This window comes from Pseudoliparis swirei, chromosome 2 (assembly GCF_029220125.1).
Source record: "Pseudoliparis swirei isolate HS2019 ecotype Mariana Trench chromosome 2, NWPU_hadal_v1, whole genome shotgun sequence".
Lineage (NCBI taxonomy): Eukaryota > Metazoa > Chordata > Actinopteri > Perciformes > Liparidae > Pseudoliparis > Pseudoliparis swirei.
This window is the reverse complement of record NC_079389.1, coordinates 19,808,856-19,830,632: the sequence shown is the minus strand read 5'-3', so window position 1 is coordinate 19,830,632 and position 21,777 is coordinate 19,808,856. Positions and strand designations below refer to the sequence as shown.

Genomic DNA, 21,777 nt, shown 5'->3' with positions numbered 1-21,777 from the left:
TTGAAGTGAAAGCACAACATTATTTTATTTTCACCTAGCGTAGGTTGCTATCCTCCCAAAACTATCCCCAGTGGTCATTTGGACACAGCAGTTAGAGATTCATAGAAATCAACTACCAGCCATTCATTTCGGCAATGTATAGAAACCTACTTCTTATAATGAGCCAATTCTCAGTGAAACAATGTGATTTTAGTTTGATTTAGTTCATTGAGTATTTTTTCTCCGTCTTTGTTGTGAGTCATCTCGTCACTCATCTCAGTATCTCAGAAGTAGGATAGCACTAAATTAAAAAGTAGGTTTGTCAGGAAATGTCTTGCGTTTGTGGTAAATGTGGTTAAATGACTACTCTTTAACTGGAAGTTTCAGGAGTTGGATTTTGTAATCCGTTCACTGAACGGCTACCAATGCACACAGACAGAACGTATCGTATCGCCCCCGGTGGTGACAGTGGAATAGTGTCTTCATGAAACAGTTGGAACAAGGTACGGCGAGATGACCCACATGATGAGACTGGGCATCCCAGGACATTCGAATATTTTTAGAATACTTTTTGCATCTCCCTTTTCAATATTTTCAACTAATAATATATGAAGTATTTAATACTTTAGGTTAAGATTTAGAAATAAATAGATATGATTAACGGGATACTCTTCTTGTTCTTCTTTTTCTTGTTCTTGTTCTTCTTGTTCTTTTTCTTGTTCATCTTTTTCTTCTTCTTGTTCTTGTTCTTCTTGTTCTTCTTTTTCTGGTTCTTGTTCTTCTGGTTCTTGTTCTTCTTCTTCTTGTTCTTCTTCTGGTTCTTGTTCTTTTTCTTTTTCTTCTTCTTGTTCTTCTTCTCCTCCTTCTTCTTCTTCTTGTTCTTCTTCTGGTTCTTGTTCTTGTTCTTCTCCTCCTTCTTCTTCTTCTGGTTCTGGTTCTTGTTCTTCTGGTTCTTCTTCTTCTTCTTCTCCTTCTTCTGGTTCTTGTTCTCCTCCTCCTCCTCCTCCTCCTTCTCCTCGCTTCTTGATAAATTCAAAGCGAGCGATTACACCCCCCCAAACCGGTGAGGCCAGTTCTAGGAAAAGCATCCCTCCTCACAGGCGTACACTGCATCACAGCCTTGACAAAGAACACATCCCTTCATCTCGTGCATGGCATTGATCAGCAGCGCATGAAATTGGAATCATCTCGACTCCATACGACCACTGTGAGCAAAAAGGCAGGCTAGAGTGCAGCTCTCCTATACCCACACGTCACGTGAGGGCGTTCAGCCAGGCTGTTGCCATCAGATCAGCCACCGGGAGCTGCTCAAGATCCACCGATCATCATGCGCCTCACAGCTTCCACGTCTTTCAACAACAACAAAAAAGATCCGCTGCCTGCTTTAATATGTCATTTATCTACTACTGCCTATACAAAAAAAAAGAGACTTAATTCTGTGAACATGCTGTCCTTCAACGCCACGCCATTTGCCACCTCTCTAATGAGCTTGAGGATCGGAGAAACGGTTGACCATCCGAGCTCATGAAGAAAATGACTGACATATTGTTTACGAGTAGACGTCGGATGTATTCACTCAATACACCACACTAGTCTGCAAAAGAGTAGCTCACTTAACGGTCTCAGCATGCTTGTGCAGATAGAATGCTCTGCAGGATGTGCCTTGAACAGGACATGACTGTGTTCTGGATATGTGGTGTGTGTGTCAGATTGGAACAAAGGAAAACTACTCTCTTTAGATTGTCTTTTTTTTCCCCACACAGATTGCAGACCTGCCACATTAGCCGGGTACAGTTGCTGTCCCCCCATTGAAGCCATCTGTTTGGTGTATAAAACCCACATCATCGGGCATAATACATGCATTTGTGCATTGTTATTCCTTCACTGTGCTCATGAATAGCTTCCTGCTGGCAGGCTCAATATAAAAATAGCCCAGTTATTACTTTGTCCTGATGAAATCTATGAAAAGCTATAATCACTGTTCATCAATCAGACCCCGTTAGTCAGCGTAATCGCCCGTCCCACTGCAACACTGTCAACGTTTAATAATTTGATTTAACCTTTGAAGTGAGTCTCAGTTACTGTCGCTTAAGTCTTTTTTCCGACGGACCATTGCCTACAAAGAAATATTTTTTTTATATCCCTCATTCGTACCATTTGTTTATTACTTGTATCATATGGCGAACCCAGAGGGGGAAAAATCACTTTGGCATGAGTCAACAGCCGCTGCTTCCACTTAACCAAGTCATCATGAGAAAACAAAGGCAAATAATGAGAGATCGGAAAAAAAATTATATCCCGTTCGAGATACTCTTTGTGGTCGTGGTTTCGAACAGAACTTGATGAAAAGCATCTTTCAGTGGCTGCCTCTCCTTTTAATGGACGGTGACCCTTACTTGATACAAACCAGAACGTGATGCCACGTCAGAGCAATGCAACGGTGCATGCCCTCTTCTTTTGGCCACCATCGAATAACAGCCGTCTTATCTTGTGTACATCATAGCAATGTCTTTTGTTTCTTTCTTCTTTTTCTCAGCCACACACGCACACGTTTCGTAATGACATATTGATTTGTAGACGGCTTTGTCTGCATGTTGCTCGGAGAAAACTCTCACATCCCAGAAAAACGGGCTCAAGACAAATTGAACGCATCAAACAAAGATGAAAGTACACCTTATTTTTGTAGGCTTGCTCTATCAACTGTAGCAGCTGTTTCGTTTGCAGTATATCTTCTTTCCGTTATCTTGTTCAGAAGTGTGGCATTAGCGTGGGTTAATGGTGAGCAACAGAATACGCTAGTGTTCTGTGGAAGAGTAAGGGAAAGCAGAGACGGCATCTCATGCTCCTCTGTGTTTTTCACTTTGGCTCCACACTTTAGCTCTTCATTTAGCTCCTTAACATTTTATTCTACTCCATTCAGAGGGTATTTCTAAAAGAAGAGTGTTTCAGTGGTACCTTCAAGGCAACACTGCGCTGCTGAAAAAGAGTGAACGCAACAACACCACTTTTCTCATTCTTCACGTTTTCTTGATGAACGAAGCGGCGCAGTACATCGCCGATGCTTTTGTGCATCGGCTCGAGGCCGCTTTGCAGAGGAACCAATAGTCATGGTCCAAAGGTCGGGGGGGTGTAGTACCTCTGGGGAGCGAATGTGATACAATTGCTACTTTCTTGCGTAGTGGCACTGAGTGCTCCATTATAAAAGGCTCGAGACTCCTAATTAGCACCTATGTGAAACTCAAAGAAAACACTGGGAAGTGCCGGTTTACCACCGTCTACTAAAGACGTGATATTATGACCTTGAACTTAGTCTGAGTGGATCTAAAAGGAGTCAAACATACCCATTAATGTGTTTTGAATACATCTTAAACCTGTTGTGATAAAATGAAAAGGCCCAAATGAGTGGTATAGCACAGAAATGAGTGTTGAGGGAAATCGAGGACACTTAACCAAGGTGAAGTGTTTGCTTTCTACTGAATTATTCTCTCCGGCCTGTGTTAGGACAAGCATGTGTTGGCGGTGACAGCCATCGACAAGATGCTGGAGAGGCTGAAAACGTCCAATGAGCTCCTGGAGATGATCCTCAAGGGTCTCAATAACTACCTGGAGAAGAAGCGTCTCTATTTTCCGCGGTTCTTCTTCCTGTCTAACGAAGAGCTGCTGGAAATCCTCTCTGAGACCAAGGACCCTTCTAAGTAAGTTCAAACATGTCGGGGACAGTCATAATGATATTTACCATTATAATCAGAATGGTTGTGTAAAGTTGGACCACCCCAACAGTAGTGGTCATGATGAGCAGCTATTACCTAGTAAAATACATTACCTTCCATCAGTAGCTTACATAGTCAAATGATGAATAAACTATAAAGCCAAACCAGTTTCTGTATCAACTAGAATGGGCACTCGGTAGAGCGCATACCTTCGCATATCACAAGATTGGGCATTGAATTATGAACATTTTGGCATTAGTTGCATGCCAATTGGACAAAAATGTATCGTGCTATCGTAAAAAAAAGATGTTGACCTTTCCATGACCTTGACCTTGACCTTTGACCCGATTGATCCCAAAATCTAATCAAATGGTCCCCGGATAATAACCAATCATCCCACCAAATGTCATGCGATTCAAGAAGATGTTGACCTGTTCATGACCTTGACCTTGACCTTTGACCCGATCGATCCCAAAATCTAATCAAATGGTCCCCGGATAATAACCAATCATCCCACCAAATTTCATGCGATTCGGTTCAATACTTTTTGAGTTCTGCGAATAACACGCATACAAATAAATAAATACACGGCGATCAAAACATTACCTTCCGCATTTTCAATGCGAAGGTAATAAGTGCAGCTGAAAACAGACCATTTTTTATTTTTTTTAAAAGGCTGAGATTCAGCATTTAAAAGAAGCAAATCCAGAAAAAATAAATAGAAAACACAGTAAAAGAGTTGTTGCCTTTGAGATACAACATATTCCGCAAACTACCATGCACACTCAGCCCCCACAGTCCTTACCGATAACCTACCCGCGTCTAATTTCACCCAGGGCGTTTGGTTAATAATGAATGCGATAACAAACGGACGATATTCTTCTTTCCGATTGACTCCACCATCCCCTTTTTTTCTCTCTCTTTGGCTTCTGGGAATTGTCATAACATCAGTAGAGATGCGCACAGTCACGACCTCTTATGTAAATAAGGGAAGCGAGAGCCGTGTAATGTTGGGAGGGCGCTTGATAGATCTGTTGAGACATTTCAGGACTGACAAAAGGGCTTCGCTTTGATTTTCGAGGGATGTAGAAAAAAAGCGAGATACCCAAATGCCAAAGTTGTAACGCTTTGGCATTTTACCACTTGTTTCTGTTTGCCCTGAATGGTTTTGTGCACAGCGAGAACAAGCAACACAAAACATCAAGATATACAGCTCTATGGAAACGAGGAAATTCTTTGTTTACTGTGTGACATTCAAGAAAAGTTAGGAACAATAAGTAGGACTTCAACAAACATCGGCCAAGGGAAACAACCGGTTTCTCAACAGCAAAGGTCACAGGCCATGGTGGGAATGCGAAGGACATTTTTTTTTTTATGGATGTCATCTTCTGAAGGTTGTTTTTTTAGGGGTTCAGCTGGATTGGTTCACAATTCCCCAATTAAATAAACTTTGACACATGTTCTAGTCATGCAAGTCCTTAAATGTTACAAAAAGTCATAATAATATATATTTTTAAACTCAGTTAGCAACCCTAAGTAGTTCATTGACCTTTCAAAGAGTAACACTCACCAACTGTTGGAAATAGTATTTTGACTTAAGATACATTGAGCAGCTTTGTTGTTGTTGTGGCATCTTATGAGTTTTAAACGACTGCGTTGTGCTCTGCAGTGATGGAAAACAACTTCACCAACCATCTGAGCACAAATAAGCCCGACTGTAGTTATCTCACACAACAGGTTTGACCTTGACTGGATGTAGGTCAGCAGCTGGTGTTCAGAGGAGATGCAGACGTGCTCAAGGGAAATTGTCATATCAAAATGGAATCTGATTTGGGAAAACCCAAGACTTGGATCAGGGACAGTAAAACATAAGTAATAGCTTTAAGACACACTTCATGCTTTCAATCTTTCAATGATTTTCTTTAAGTTAGGTTCAATTGGGTGCACCATTACTGTTTTATGTTAACATCTTCATCCCCCCCTCCTCTCCCACACATACACTCTTGGGGTTACCTATAACTATTAAAAGTGATTCACTATTCTGGCCTTCCTCTCCTCCAGAGTGCAGCCCCATCTGAAGAAGTGCTTTGAAGGCATCGCCAGTGTGGTGTTCACTGATGTGCTGGACATCACCCACATGAAGAGCAGTGAGGGCGAGGTGGTGCAGCTGCTGGACGTCATTTCCACGTCCAAAGCCCGGGGCCAGGTGGAGAAGTGGCTCCTGGAACTGGAGAATGGCATGACCGCCTCCCTGCACAAGGTGTTGTTGTGGACTGGTTTTGTTTTACTGCTTGAGCTTCACTTGTACACACAAAGAATTGTTTTGTTTCTCGAGACTTCAACACACCAGACCGTTTGACTCCACAATTGAGTCTGGACTTCCAAGGCTTCTCCCCATATGATCTCTAATGTCATCCATGATACAGGTACCCGGTAGTTAAGACCTCTGTCCCCCTTGTGGTCCATTGCAGGTAATTGGGGAGGCGATCACGGCGTACCCCAACGAGTCAAGGATCGATTGGGTGCGTGCTTGGCCAGGTCAGACCGTGCTCTGCGTCTCACAGGTCTACTGGACGAAGGATATTCACCAAGCCATTATTTCAGGACAGAAGGTGATCAACCGTTTATTCTATTTCTTAGTTTTTGTACTTTCTTACATATTCTGAATTACAGCGGTCTTTCGTACAGACGCTCACTTCCAGTTCAACCCAGTTCGTTTCCTCTCATGTACAGCGTTGTCGTAACATTTAAGTCCCTGAACCCAACGTTGATTCCTCTCAAAGTTACATCCCTTTGAAATGTCTTTGAAAAGACGTGCTGCAGTTTGCAAGGTGTTTCAAGAAACCTCAAGGAAGCGTGTAACCATCTGGATAGAAAATAGTTCGTATTTATTTCATAGTTTTTTTCAATCTACTTAAGCCACATTCAAAATTATGTTAAAAAGGAAGCAAACCAGCATTTTTTCCTTCAACACATTATCCACAATCCTCTGAAATCCCATGTCTGCAACCATGGTAACATACACTGTGAAGCATGTCATGTCTGACCATGCATGGGGAACAGACTCATGAAAATATGTACAAAGTTCTCATGATAAGATCAACAATAGTGATTAGTCTTTGGATGAATTACTTACAGTAATGATCTCACCTGGTGGCTTCAGGCTATCTTCTAATTCAGAACCGTTCAGCGGTTCAACAGAGACTGAAGGGTATTAAATCTGTCACATCAAATGAAGCGCACCGAAATCTGATAAGCTGTCCCCTTTTATTTTATGTATGTAGCCAGCAGAGGTCTGCGGTTTAATCCCGTTTTGTGAGATTTGACTGTAAAACACCATTTTGTATCATGCACAGCCACGACGCGCTGAGGAAAGAGGGAAAAGTGTTGTTTCCCATCTCGACAGTGACCGTGTTTACATGCATTCGAATAACTGTCTTAGTCGGACTGAAATCGAATGATCCGTTTCATGTCAACACCTTTGTTCGACTATGTGCGGTCCGACTACGATCCGATCATCACCCCTGGATAACTCGATCCGATCCGGTTGATAATTCGACTATCGCGGCATGTAACGGTGAATTGGATTAGGAACTGGACTTTGCGTCTTTGCGCATGCTTGAGATCCCGCCGCCCTCCTCACCCCTCCCTCCCATGTCGTGACCCGAAGTCGAAGAGTCGAAAGAGACGATAATGTCACTATTAACATCATGCAAGAATAGTAGAGGGATGTAGCCGCCTTGCTCTCTGTTCGCCATCTTTCTCGAAATGTTGATGTTGTTGTTGTTGGTTGTTGTTGGTGGTGGTGAAGAGGTCAAGCGGAAATGGCTGTATCACCACGAGTTGTAATGAAAACAGCGCCACCTATCGTATGGGATGTGACATGCTTTCAAAGGCCAATGATTCTAATTACTCACTGCCATGTATATTGGGATAACAGCAGATCCCCCAAAAGATAGCATAGTCCGACTAAAGCAAGATTCAAATTATACCATCATGTAAATGCAGTGAGTGACGGGCTTTGTTAGTTGTTCCAGGGATCAAAACGTGTGACCTTTCGGTTTATAGATGGATTCTTAATAAAGTCCTCTCCAGCGTCCTCCGACTTTCTATTTAACCCCGCCTCTCTCCCCTCAGGCGTTAGATGCCTACCTGGAGCAGAACAACAGACAGATTGACGACATCGTGGCGCTCGTACGCGGCAAGCTGTCCAAACAGAACCGCGTGACCCTCGGGGCGCTGGTGGTGCTGGACGTCCACGGCCGGGACGTGCTCTCCACGCTGGTGCAGAAGGGGATAAGCGACGAGAACGACTTTGAGTGGCTTAGCCAACTGCGCTACTACTGGGTGGTATGTGAACAAGGGGTTAATTTGAGGATTCACTTCAACCCATAAGACATACGCAGGGATTGACCTCTGAACTCCCTGTTTAGTTTAGTTTATTAAGGATCCCCATTAGTCTACACCGGAGTGGAGACTATTCTTCCTGGGGTCCAGGCAAAAAAACATTACAATACAATAGAAATACATAAAATGCAGTCCAGCATGATCAATTAGCACAAAAACACGTAGACTTTGAAAACAACATTTACAATAAAAGTAAAATAATAATACCCAAATACCTTAAATAATAACCTAATCTACTATAATTTCCTTTCTGATTATTGCTGCCTTAAATTTCCTTTTGAAATCACATTTATTTCTTGTTAGAGTCACATATGAGGGGAGCACATTCCAGTATGCAATGGCTCTGTACATTACTGATTTCTTAAGTGCATTTGTGCAGGAGAACGACCTGAAGACCAAGATGATCAATGCCGGTTTGCCGTACGGTTATGAATACCTGGGCAACACTCCACGTCTGGTCATCACCCCACTCACCGACCGCTGCTACCGGTAAAGCTCCAGCACAAGCGTTCCATGCGCGTCTCTTTCTAACGCGGATGTATTTGAGATTCTCCCAGGACAAAGTCTCGTTTACGAAACCTTATATTTAGGTCGCCGCTTTTACCGCGACACTATTTCAACTAATCGCCTCCCTTGTTAGTCTGTGAACAAGAACTCTTATTAGGGTCGCTGAGCTGCTGGGAGTTCTTCCTTCCTGTGTTTCTGAAAATAATTCATCTTCATCAAACCTCTGTGTGCACGACGCTCCCCAGTTAGCAGTTACTGCCAGAGCTCGGCCTACTATACTGTCTCGTAGAGGCGGGGCTTACTTGACCTGCTTTGGCTGGGAATGGCAGTTAGTACTGATCATTGCATAGCTTTACAATAACAATAAGGATATTGTAATGCTTTGGATTCATATGATGTCATTTTGATTAGAACATTTGGATACCATTTTAAGAGCAATAAAAGTCAATCAAAACACATCCTAAAACAATTATAACTAGAACGGGCACTCGGTAGAGCGCATACCTTCGCATATCACAAGATTGGGCATTGAATTATGAACATGTTGGCATTAGTTGCATGCCAATTGGATACAAATTGACCGTGCTATGGTAAAAAGAAGAGTTTGACCTTTCATGACCTTGACCTTTGACCCGACCGATCCCAAAATCAAATCAAATGGTCCCCGGATAATAACCAATCATCCCACCAAATGTCAGGCGATTCGGTTTAATACTTTTTGAGTTATGCGAGTAACACGCATACAAATAAATAAATAAAGAAATACACGGCGATCAAAACATTACCTTCCGCATTTTCAATGCGAAGGTAATAATGGATTATGGAATTGATTACATCAATGGATTACTCTGAAAGACTGTCGTCCAAATAGCATGAGAGAATATGTACGAGGAGGGATTAAGCCACTCATAACGAAAACTACACTATTTGGAAAAATACTGTTTCAGTGTGTCTCATAACCGAGCGCTCAAAAGCTGCCACCTCCAACAATACAGCTCACCTGCAGAGAGGCTCTCAAGCGCTTCAATATTTTATTAAATGTTTTGTCAGCGGACCTATTTCGATGTCTGTCTGTCGATGAAAATATATTTCCAGTATATATTTATATATATATATATATATATACAGAGTGCTGTGAGGCATCCCTTGATCGCATGAATCACTGACAGGCCAGAAGGTGTTGCATAAGCTAACGTTCTCCCGTCCGTTTCTCCTTCAGCACTTTGTTTGGCGCCCTCCACCTCCATCTGGGAGGGGCCCCCGAGGGCCCGGCTGGCACGGGAAAAACGGAGACGACCAAAGACTTGGCCAAAGCTGTGGCCAAGCAGTGCATTGTCTTCAACTGCTCTGACGGACTGGACTACATCGCGTTGGGCAAGTTCTTCAAAGTGAGTGCAGCTCTCTCTCGCCATTGAATTGAACACACAGAGTGTGATGTTCTGAAGATGTTCCTAGGTTGTGTAACCCCCCTCCCCTCCCCCCTCCCCACTCCCCCATCTCGATACCGCTGCAGCAGATCTGTACAAGAGCCACGCTAAATTATTGCAAATGCATAATTTTTTTGTTTACACAGAATCTGCTTAGACTCTGCTAAAATGTCCTCCCACTTGCCATACTGAAATAGCTCTAACGTACACAGGCAAAACGTGCTCGTGCACACTATTTAAATATGTATTAATGAATAATACGTGTGTGTGTGTGTGTGTGTGCCAATAATTGTGTGTGTGTGTGTGTGTGACCAGGGCCTTTTGTCCTGCGGAGCTTGGGCCTGCTTTGATGAGTTTAACCGCATTGACTTGGAGGTGCTGTCTGTGGTGGCTCAACAGATTCTCACCATACAGAGAGGTTTGTGCCGCTCGCTTAGTTTTGGACATTAAGCTGGCAGTATTCCAGAAACACTTATTCATGGCGTTTTCTCACCAGGAGAGAAAAAAACAGCAGATTTTGGACTACAAAGCGATTTTTCTTTGCTCAAAAGTAAAGTTTTGAAAAATGCAAATATGTCTCTGTTGCTTAACTGCTACTGAAACCGTTTGTTCACAATAGTTTTTCGAGCTGGAGGTTTTCCTTGTCTGAACTGTGGATAGAGGATGTGAAACGGGTTGTGTAGTAAGACTTGTGTAGACACATTTCTAAAGCTTCGAAGCCTCTGGCCACAAGGTGTGCATTTGTGTTTCTGTGCCCCTCGAGATCCACACAGGCCCACGACATGGCGTCCAGGCAGGTGCTTTTCAGGCTGCGCTCATTTCTAAGAGGCATCCAAAGAGGCCGTGTACTGGAGCACGCTGATCTATTCGCAGCCTTTGATAGTGCACGTGTTTTGACACGGCGCTCTTCTTTTTGACTCTCAAAAGACACAACGGGCGAGTAAATACACAACTGCATCTCACTGCATCGGTTGTGTGTATCCAGGAATCGCTGCCCATGCCGAGTTGCTGATGTTTGAAGGGACGGAGCTCAAACTGGACCCCTCCTGCGCCGTGTTCATTACCATGAATCCCGGCTACGCTGGACGCTCTGAGCTGCCAGACAATCTCAAGGTAAAGTATCAGTTTCACAGCCTTTTCGTTTTCCAACATCCGAACTGTGAGTTCTGGAACGCAACGTTTGAGGCGTCTTCACATTCACATAACTCGAAGAGTTTGAATTACAGTCGTAAAAATCAGCAAATCAGCGTTCTGTCCTTAGTTCAAAATAAAGGCCTCTTTTATGCCTGTGTCCTGCCCATGTAGATTGTTTTGCTTTATTAAATTATATATTTTAAGCAATTAATGTAGGCCTCTGAGTGTTTGAGGCTGCTTTCAGCTATTATAATGTTTCCATGTGTGCAGAAGTGTCGTAGATGTCGTTGGACATTTAGGCATCAAAACTGAAAACTGGAGACCGTGTATAATCTTAACAAACAGAACTCAACTTTCGACCTCTAAGATAATGTATGTTGTTATGTGACTGTTCCTGAAATAAAAAAAAACTTCTATTCAGCAAAAATGTGTCCTTCCACCAGGCTCTGTTCAGGACCGTGGCTATGATGGTACCGGACTACGCGATGATCGCAGAGATTGTGCTCTACTCGTGCGGCTTTGTGACTGCGCGGCCCCTGTCTGTGAAAATTGTGGCCACTTATCGTCTCTGTTCGGAGCAGCTGTCCTCCCAGCATCACTACGACTACGGGATGCGGGCTGTCAAGTCTGTGCTTACTGCCGCTGGAAACCTCAAGGTATCTCAACGCAGATTAATGTTGATATGATGGAATCTTTTGTTCATTTGCCTGAATACTCCCCCACAAAATAACTCAGTGTCCCCGACTCACACTCACAGTGCCAGTGTTTAAAAAACAAAAAAACATTATTATTATCCTGCTTTTTCTGTGTTTTGAGAGATTTAAATGGTTGTTTCTTTTCAGGGAACTCATTATAATTAACAACAATGTTTGATTGTTTAACTAAAAGAAAAATGTTTAAAAAAAAGAAGAAGAGTGCCTAATTGGGGTGCAACGATTTCCCCAACTCCCTCTGTGTTGATGAAAGTAGTGCCGAGCAAGTTAAAAGGCAAACATGCGCATCGCTGTGTGTCGCGTCTTGACTCATCTTAAAAACTAAATAAGTTCCATAAGTTTTTATGCAGAGGAAGCAAGTTTTTTTTTTTAGTAAGGCTGGATTCTGCGATACCATTTGGAATGCGTGCACAATTTAAATATAGTTCACGCCACTCGACGCAGCAGTAATCCTTCGGGCACTGAATAATCTAAAGAATTGTCCCTAACCTCCTTATTTTCCAAACACGACACAGGAAGCAGAGATGTGTGAGAGAGGAAGAAAAGAGATGTCACGTTGGCCTTCAAACAGACGGTTATCAAGAGGCACATGCATGATTTATTAACACAGGGGTGACCTGATGCTGCATGCATATGATTTCTTTCATCGGGTTCTATGGAGACTCGGCAGGGACACCTGCCTTTTTTTAAATGTAGCTTCTGGTAAAAAGAGGTGTCATGTAGACCCTGACACCTGCTAACTGCAGAAGCTCCTTGACGTGGTTGTGACGCTAATGTTACTCAGAAAGACTTTCCAACTGCTTTTTTTTCATCACGTCATTCTTCTCTCCCCCCCCCTCTCTCTTCCGGCTTTGCTGCACTACAGCTGACTTTTCCAGAAGAGAATGAAGACACCCTGCTGCTGAGATCCATTATTGATGTCAATCTGCCAAAGTTTCTGGCCCATGATCTGAAGCTATTTGAGGTGCGATAGAATGTGGCTCCTCCTGTCTTGATTAATGGAGCGATGCACATCGAGTGATGTCAGCCATTGTTAATTCCAGTCGGTTCATTGAGAGCCGTGATGCACGAGGACAATTTGAGTCTGTTTGAGTCTGAACAGTTCACTGGAGTATCTGTGTATGTGTCTGTCAACTGTCCTCACCCAGCCTATCCCAAGGTGAACGTGTGTGCGTGCGTGCAAGTGTGTAGACTTGTGTCTTTTACATTGAATGTTGTTTAAATCTGTGTATAAAGTTCCTACATGGAACTTTTAACTGGTTATGAAACAGTCTCAATGTAATACTGATGCCTCTATATGACCTGCATAAGAGAACCAAACCATCAGCGAGAATATTAGCTATTTCGATATAGATCTTCTTAATGCCTTCATGCCAAGTTATAGCACCAAGGTTCACAAGAAACTCCTTCAGCTCAGACTAGAGCGGGAGGATTCGGACATACCCAGATTCAAGGTCGCTGTCACCTTCGACCTGCAGTCGGAGCTCTGATGGGAGGAGTCAGCAGCTCCTCCTCCTTTAGCCAGGAGGACCCAGGCCATACTGTGCGAGGCAGCCGGTCAGACCCTGCTCCAGTAAAATGAGAGGTTTTCTAAAAGGAAGTCCTGAAACCCAAGATGAAAGTTCCTCGTCGTAGCTTTGATTATGTGTGTTCCCTCGTTCCACTGCCCTCACTGTTCCCCACCTACTTTGCCCCTTCCATCCCAGGGCATCACCTCTGACCTGTTCCCGGGGGTCAAGCTTCCAGAACGAGACTACCGCATCCTGCTGGACGCCATCGAGGAAAACTGCCAGAGGATGAACCTGCAAGTCACCGAATTCTTCACTGAGAAAATCCTGCAGATCTTTGAGATGATGATTGTGAGACATGGTTTCATGCTGGTGGGGGAACCATTCGGAGGCAAAACCAGCGCCTATCGCGTGCTGGCGGCGGCTCTTAATGACGTCTTTGAAAAGGTATGATGTTTGAACCTCAGGTCGATGCTGCGCTCTTCGTCTGTTGACAATAAGAGTTAAGGAAATACAAGATGGACATGCTTCCTGTGATAGTTGGAGGAACTGGGAAGGAGTTGTGAATTAATATAATGGCAACAGAGGTGGATGAAAGTTGCACGATAGGCTGCAAGTTGTGTGTCAGTTTGCTGCATGACACGATTCCTTACGTGGCACAAATATTTGATCAATAGCTTCTTTAAACCACTTTATTTGCCTGGTTGCATTTCCCAAAAATGTCCTTGAGGTCCAACTTGTTCATTATGTTCCTGTCAGGTATTAACCTGGTCAATTTGTCAGGCATTTTGGAAAAAAAGTGCCATATATTCAGATGGTTACCCATGCATTCTTTAATTGTACTGTATCACATATTTTAATGGGGTTTCCGAAGTCCTTGAGACATGAACTTCCTCAATCAGTAAAAAAAAAAGAAATCATAAAAACATTCACCTTCAAGTAAAAAAAAAAAAGAAAGCGCTCCACCCAATATCCAAGGCGTATCCGGGCTGCGTGTTTTTCCCCCGAGTCAACGCATCCATTCGATTTGTCAGAGCTGTAGTCCGTGTTGAGCAGTTATCAATCTCACGGAGAAGAGCAGAACTGGCTTGTTGTATTTACATGGCTGAGAGGGCCGAGGGGGCCGAGAGGCTTCCCACCAAGGAGACAGACGAAGGCCTGCTGATGGAACGCCTGGCAACGCCGCATTCATCATCGTCACCCTTGTTGCTGCACGTCCAACCCCCCCCGCCACCTCTCCTTTGTCTCCTTTTTCTGATAGTCTTCTTTTTCAGCCGCCCGCTTCTCTCATTGTTTTTAACTCGGAGTGACACATTGACTGAAAAGCTGTTTGTTGCACTTTTCGCTTCTCTTCCTCAGCGGGCAGGAATCCTGTTGTATAGACAGTGATCTTCCAAGCAATTTACCAGTCTTGGCTGTGATAAGTTGGTGAAATCATGCTCTTGTTTTGCCACTTCTTTACCTGTGAAGTAAACAAAGTCATTTGTGCAACTAGAGTTGACATCCCTGCGCTCTGTTGTCTCCTCTGTGTTCGTGGTCGTTACACCAGGGTTTGATGGATGAGAACAAGGTGCAGATCACCGTTATCAATCCCAAATCCATCACCATGGGACAGCTGTATGGCCAGTTTGACCCCGTCTCTCACGAGTGGTCCGATGGCATCCTCGCCGTCAGCTACAGAGCCTTCGCTTCCTCCCAGGTAAGGTGACCGCTCAGAGTAAGTCGGTATACTCGGTTACGGCACACTCAAACATGCAAACCAGCCCGCAGTGTCACCTCGTGCAGATTGTGATCCGCGCAACACTTGTTCCTCATTTGGATGCAGAGCACTTGAAATGCAGCGTAATCGCACGTGTGGTAACATTGACATAACCATAGAATATGTTACGCTCTCGGAAACCTGATATATAGACACTATTTAGCAAAGGATGTAACACCTGCATGTTGCTCTCACAGCTTTCCATCCATAATGTACACTACCGTTCAAAAGTTTGGGGTCATCCAGACAATTCCGTGTCTATCATTAAAACTCACTTTTATTTATCAAATGAATTGAAAATTGAATAGAAAATATAGTCAAGACATTGACAAGGTTAGAAATAATGATTAATATTTGAAGTATTAATTTTGTTCTTCAAACTTCAAGCTCAAAGGAAGGCCAGTTGTATAGCTTATATCACCAGCATAACTGTTTTCAGCTGTGCTAACATAATTGCACAAGGGTTTTCTAATCAGATATTAGTCTTCTAAGGCGATTAGCAAACACAATGTACCATTAGAACACTGGAGTGATAGTTGATGGAAATGGGCCTCTATACACCTCTGGAGATATTTCATTAGAAACCAGACATTTCCACCTAGAATAGTCATTTACCACATTAACAATGTATAGTGTGTATTTTTGATTAATGTTATCTTTATTGAAAAAACAGTGCTTTTCTTTGAAAAATAAAGACATTTCTAAGTGACCCCAAACTTTTGAACGGTAGTATATATATTTGTAAATAGCTTGGAGTGTTAACCACGACCCAAACTATTTTTTATGCCCAACTCCTGTTGGGAGGGTTGTGTTGAAGTTATTTAATCCACTTCAAAGGAAGGAAAAGGAGACTAAACAACGCAAAATAACCCAGTGTCCGACTCCAAAATTGCCTTTTGGTTTTCCTGAGTCCATTTATATTGAAGAGTCGACTATGTCAAGCACAGAGTCTCTAGAACGGTTGGCCCCATGCCATGTGATGTGTCTATTGTGTCAAGTATCAAAACAAGCAATATACGCTAAAAGGCGTGTTTAGACAATTCTTCTGCAAATTCTTCAATACTGAAGTAAGAAGATTCAACCATTTTGTGAACTATTCCACTGGAATTTTGGGGGTAGGAAGAGAGGTGACGTGGGTCAACTTCAGGGGGTTGTTGATATTATTACCTTCACATTGAAAATGCGGAAGGTTATGTTTTGATCGCCGTGTATTTATTTATTTATTTGTATGCGTGTTACTCGCATAACTCAAAAAGTATGAAACCGAATCGCATGAAATTTGGTGGGATGATTGGTTATTATCCGGGGACCATTTGATTCGATTTTGGGATCGATCGGGTCAAAGGTCAAGGTCAAGGTCATGAAAATGTCAACGCCTTCTTTTTACCATAGCGCGGTCAATTTTTATCCAATTGGCATGCAACTAATGCCAACATGTTCATAATTCAATGCCCAATCGTGTGATATGCGAAGGTATGCGCTCTACCGAGTGCCCGTTCTAGTTCTATTTGTTATTAGCATTTCTGTTTCTTCATTGTTTCTGCTTCTAACAGCGTAGCTCTGTAAGCTCAGTTCACCTGTGACTATGTGATTACTTGTTCAGAGGTCGTAGCTGTTCGTCACCTTATCAATGCTCAACGTCAAATCTTTGCAACTCACACTAAATAACTGGGATTAGTCAAAGAATGTCAAAGCAATGGTGTCTTACAACATCAGCATACAGTAGATGGCAGACTTTATGAAGGGTGCTGTCTCTATGGAAACAGGCATTTGAGGCAACTGTGTGCCACCAGCCAAAGCAAAAAGTCATCGAGTTATTCTCTGTCTCACCTATTTCTGGGCAGCTTCATAGTTGCTGGGACTGTCTGCTCAAAATAAACATCCAGGTACCAACCAGCAGAGATAAGACAGTAGATATGCAGAAAGATGCTATTGCTCCATAACGTCTTCCTGTGGGTCAAAACCTGTGCAACGAGAAGGAAGGGTTCAGGAAGGATCACTGAACAATTGGCAATAGCTAATAGTTAATAATCTCAAGCTTCTATAAAGAGAGGCTGCAGTGTCATGGTAAACAAAAAGAAACATACTGCTGTCTTGTTCAATTTAGATCTTTTAATAACGCCATTCATGTACACACACGAGACACACACATGGGCAGATGATTTACAGATGGCAGCGGGGGGGGGGGGGGGGGGAGGTCATAATGGAAAATCATTTGTTCGCCCTGTTCTCAAATTGTTTCCAAATGAACTTGTCATTTAAATAAAATTGGCTCGGTATATAAAGTTGTCATTTTTACAAATTGTATTCTTCTGTGTGTGTGTGTGTGTCATTGAATAAGGAGTGTGAGGAGTGGTTATGACAGCCACGCCGGTACATACTGATGCAATGAAAATAGAAAATGAGAACCAGGCTGGTTGTAATTCAGTTTCAGGAAAGTCATTTTCGTCTCTGGGCAAAAGTCTGTCTTTATTTTGCTCTTTTTTTTCTGCATCGCATTTAACTAAACACTATTTTTTCGCTGGTGGAGTCAGCAGCAGCGTCAACTCTGCATAAAATTATTTTCTTCTTTTTTTTCAAGTGCCAACGCTCTGTGTCAGATCATCACATAACGATACTCGCTTCCCTCACAAGCACCAGATGGCCCCGGCCCAGGCATCCTCCATTTATTTATATTACAACAAATCAATTTAAAGCGCAGCTCTTGCCAGACCATCTAACTGGAGAATTGACGCTGGTTGTCAACCGCCATTAAGAGCGTATGTAGGTGTTAATTGAATTAATTTAGCAACCATTCAATGCTTCGCTTATAATGCACAGGGCTTTGTTTGTGCCCTTGAATGTTTGCAACGGGAGTTCTGTCTTACAGGAAGGCACGGTCTTCAAAAACCAGATGGTAGAACACTAGTTTTTGTTTTCTTTGAGCACTTCTAAACCTGAAAGCTTCATGAATACTTATGAAATTCTTTATACTTTTGGACTCCGGTAAATTTAGCTTGTCTCTCCCTTGAAGTGAAGCGCCTCCCAAAAGTTTTTACGGTGTTTATGTATCTGACTGTCTGTTTGTGCCTGCATCCCTCCTTCCATCTGTCAAGCTACCTCAACATCAAGAATGACATAACTTCATATGGCTTTACTTTAGTTTAGTTTATACGCTATAGTTATGTATTTCAATACATTAGGAAGGAAGATAAACCAACAGGTCAATATTACCATACCGGTCATGACCTTTCATTGGTGTAAGGAATCCTATTTCTTCCATTCCCTCAGAGCCCCGACAGGAAATGGCTGATCTTCGACGGCCCGGTGGACGCCGTGTGGATTGAGAACATGAACACGGTACTCGACGACAACAAGAAGCTGTGCCTGATGAGCGGCGAGATCATCCAGATGTCCCCGCAAATGAGCCTCATCTTTGAGCCCATGGACCTGGAGGTGGCATCGCCGGCCACGGTGAGAAGCACCTTTACTTTGACGATAGGTGTTGTCCGGGTGCTCGTCGGTGTACTGTCTGCAGTAGGTGGCGTGTGGCACGCCCCCCCAGATTGGAGAAGCAGGCAGCAGAACCAGCACTGAAAAGCTAAGCACCACAACATATTTTACCAACTTCAAAAATCTATTTCAATTCCACTATACGTCCCAAACATCGTTATAATCACCGACGCAATCTTCAAAGTCACGTGACTCCTTCTGACAAAAACATCGATTTTTACCTCACAGGACACAGGCGTTGCTACGGCTACCTCGACCCCACAGTTATTTTGTGTTATCGTGTAATTCTGGTGTTTTTAAAGGGTTCATTCATATTCACCAAAGTCACACGATAACACAAAGAAACTAGAATGGGCACTCTGTAGAGCGCATACCTTCGCATATCACAAGATTGGGCATTGAATTATGATAATTTTGGCATTATTTGCATGCCAATTGGATAAAAATTGACCGCGCTATGGTAAAAAGAAGATGTTGACCTTTCCATGACCTTGACCTTTGACCCGATCGATCCCAAAATCTAATCAAATGGTCCCCGGATAATAACCAATCATCCCACCAAATTTCATGCGATTCGGTTTAATACTTTTTGAGTTAGGCGAATAACACGCATACAAATAAATACGATCGAGGAGGCGGTAGACCGGCAGCTCCCGTGTTCTGCGAGGTGTAACTACTGTTTTCTCCTGTGGCTTTTTTGAGGAAAACATCGAACACGGCTTCAGTTTCCCATCAGGAAGCTCTGTCTGACAGCAGAGTTAGGCGGGGGGGACATTCTCAATAAAGCGTACATCTAAACTGATATTGATTGTTTCCGGTGGGCCTTTCTTTCAGCTGTCTAAAATATGTTTTTTACCGCTGCCCCCCCCCCTCGTCCACAGCTTTGCTCCCATGCCCTCACTCCTTCCTCCCGACCGTGACGAGTCTCTCAACCCCACTTCGATTCACACCGCCCCTTTAAGGGTGCGACGTGCTAAAACATGTATTGTCAGCAGCTACTTCATTTTACTCGCCAGCGATTCTTCCACCAGGGGGAAATAACACACGTAGCACCCGCCTCCAGTTTGGCAGACTTTTTCACGCAGGTGTTTCAAAGGAGATATCCAACGCAGACTCTTTAATATATGCAGTCAATTGTCAAACTTTGCTAACAAAGAGATCCCATGGGGTACACGCCTCCCTGTTCCTTTTGAAATGAACTGCAATCCATCTAAAGACCTCTGGCACGACATACGAACGCCTCCTTTTGTAATTGTTCCTGTCGTTATGTTACTTTCGTTGTCAGACAGTCACAAAGGCTCTTAATTGCGAAACATAGATGCCTTGAGAGAATACCTTTGCATCTCCCTGGTTCTTTAAAAATCTCTATAGCCTGGCATCTGTTTCTTTCATGCTGAATGCAGAGGCATCCTCCAACCCCCACCCTTCACACACACACACACACTCACTGTTGATCTCTCTGTTCCTTTATTCTTCATCTCGTTCTCTTTGTCTAAGGAAGTTTTTTCTTCTTCAAACCTCAGTCTTCGCCTTTCTTTCCCCTCTCCTCTCATCGCTGCTCTCTTAGCTACAGCTCATACATTATGACTTCACCCGTCTCTGCTCACCCTTTCTTCTTTGTTATAACTCTTACTTGCACTCCTTTCCCGAAGCTATTCCTTGAGTTGAGCCAGGGGATCTCATTAAAATGCTCCTCTGCAGAAAAAAAAGGTTGTAATGTGGTCATCATCCAGTGTGAAATGGACACGGTATCCCACATGCGGCGCACACTCATTTTCAGTATCGACCAGTATACAAGAATATGATGTCACTATTTGGAACACAACACCTCCACAATGCTCACCTATAGTTTACAGTATTGCATCCAATGCTTTGCTGACAATGATCTTGTAATTCTGCAATTTGCTCATTGATATTGCTCATCAAGATATACTCTGCATTAAGAATAATAATCGTATTGATTGTCCTTGACCACTGGTTGAGATGTGTGTTTGCGATGTGGCAGGTGTCTCGCTGTGGTATGATCTACATGGAGCCTCACATGCTTGGCTGGCGGCCCCTCCTGCTGTCCTGGCTCAACACCAGGCCCGCCACCGTCAACGCGGCACACAAAGACCTCATCGCCGCCCTCTTCGACCGCACGATGCCAGCCTGCCTACAGCTCATTCGAAAGGCCACCAAGGTGCCGAGCCGTCCTCAGAACTTGTATTCCCTGTGCTTTTTACTCAAAACGGGAATGTCCCCCTCTACAAATACAACATGTTTAGATGTCGAAATGCAATTCGTTTGACTAACAGCAATGCTTCTGGGTTGCCACGCTCAAAGATACCAACTTTCTATTCTCATCTCGTCCCTGTTTTCATGTGTGTCGTTTCTTCTTTGCCTTCAGGAGCTGTCCCCCACCTCTGACACCAATCTCGTCAAGTCCCTGATGAATCTGATGGACTGTATGATGGATGAGTTTCATGATGAGGCAAAGATGAAGAGCATGAATGAAAACGATATTTTCTCCTGGTTGGAGGTTTGTGTACACACCCACTTTGCTACTAATTATGATTATTATAGTGTTATTAATAATTAATAATCTGATATGAATTGAAAGTGTAAAGTGGCTACAGCATCAGACAATGCTCATGATGGGTTCTCAGGCAGCATCATTGAGTTACTGAATCAGTCTGCCACATACATCTGAGTGTTAAACGTTTACACGCATGGTGCAACATTCTGCTCTCTTGCAAAAATTTTCGATTTTATACACTACCAAAAGAACGGTGAAACAACAAGAGCGTAGAAATAACAAGTTAACATCCCAGACCTCCAAGAATAACGGATGTACCGCTTCACATTTCTGCACAAACAGCACTCGAGTAAAATCACTGGTGTGCTTCGACGCACAGCGAGAGAACACGAGCAGCCAGGGAAAGAAGAACACTTTATCATGATCGGGACCGACAAGAGCCAAAGATACTAAAACTATGTTGCATGAACCATAGATCACTAATACAGATGTTAGCAAGGGTACTAACTTCTATTTCTCCTACTCACCAGTTCCCAAACTGTGCTAATAGCATATTGTACCCTAGGCAAAAGCCGTTTCAAATTTCATGAAATTGTCATATGCCGAGCAAAAAGCTGTAAAAT

The 21,777-nt window shown here is 43.2% G+C and overlaps 1 protein-coding gene across 1 annotated transcript in view; it reads left to right on the top strand.

Annotated features, from left to right (window-relative positions):
- Positions 1-21,777, top strand: part of dnah7 (dynein, axonemal, heavy chain 7) — an 84,972-nt gene that overhangs the window by 17,482 nt on the left and 45,713 nt on the right. Inside the window, exons 20-34 of the mRNA XM_056427965.1 lie at positions 3,481-3,674; positions 5,751-5,949; positions 6,161-6,301; positions 7,827-8,039; positions 8,476-8,585; positions 9,823-9,991; positions 10,346-10,448; positions 11,016-11,143; positions 11,608-11,820; positions 12,743-12,841; positions 13,584-13,832; positions 14,935-15,084; positions 18,415-18,597; positions 20,642-20,818; positions 21,026-21,157. Coding sequence (XP_056283940.1) covers positions 3,481-3,674; positions 5,751-5,949; positions 6,161-6,301; positions 7,827-8,039; positions 8,476-8,585; positions 9,823-9,991; positions 10,346-10,448; positions 11,016-11,143; positions 11,608-11,820; positions 12,743-12,841; positions 13,584-13,832; positions 14,935-15,084; positions 18,415-18,597; positions 20,642-20,818; positions 21,026-21,157 — 2,460 coding nt within the window. The remainder of the gene's footprint in view (positions 1-3,480; positions 3,675-5,750; positions 5,950-6,160; positions 6,302-7,826; positions 8,040-8,475; positions 8,586-9,822; positions 9,992-10,345; positions 10,449-11,015; positions 11,144-11,607; positions 11,821-12,742; positions 12,842-13,583; positions 13,833-14,934; positions 15,085-18,414; positions 18,598-20,641; positions 20,819-21,025; positions 21,158-21,777) is intronic.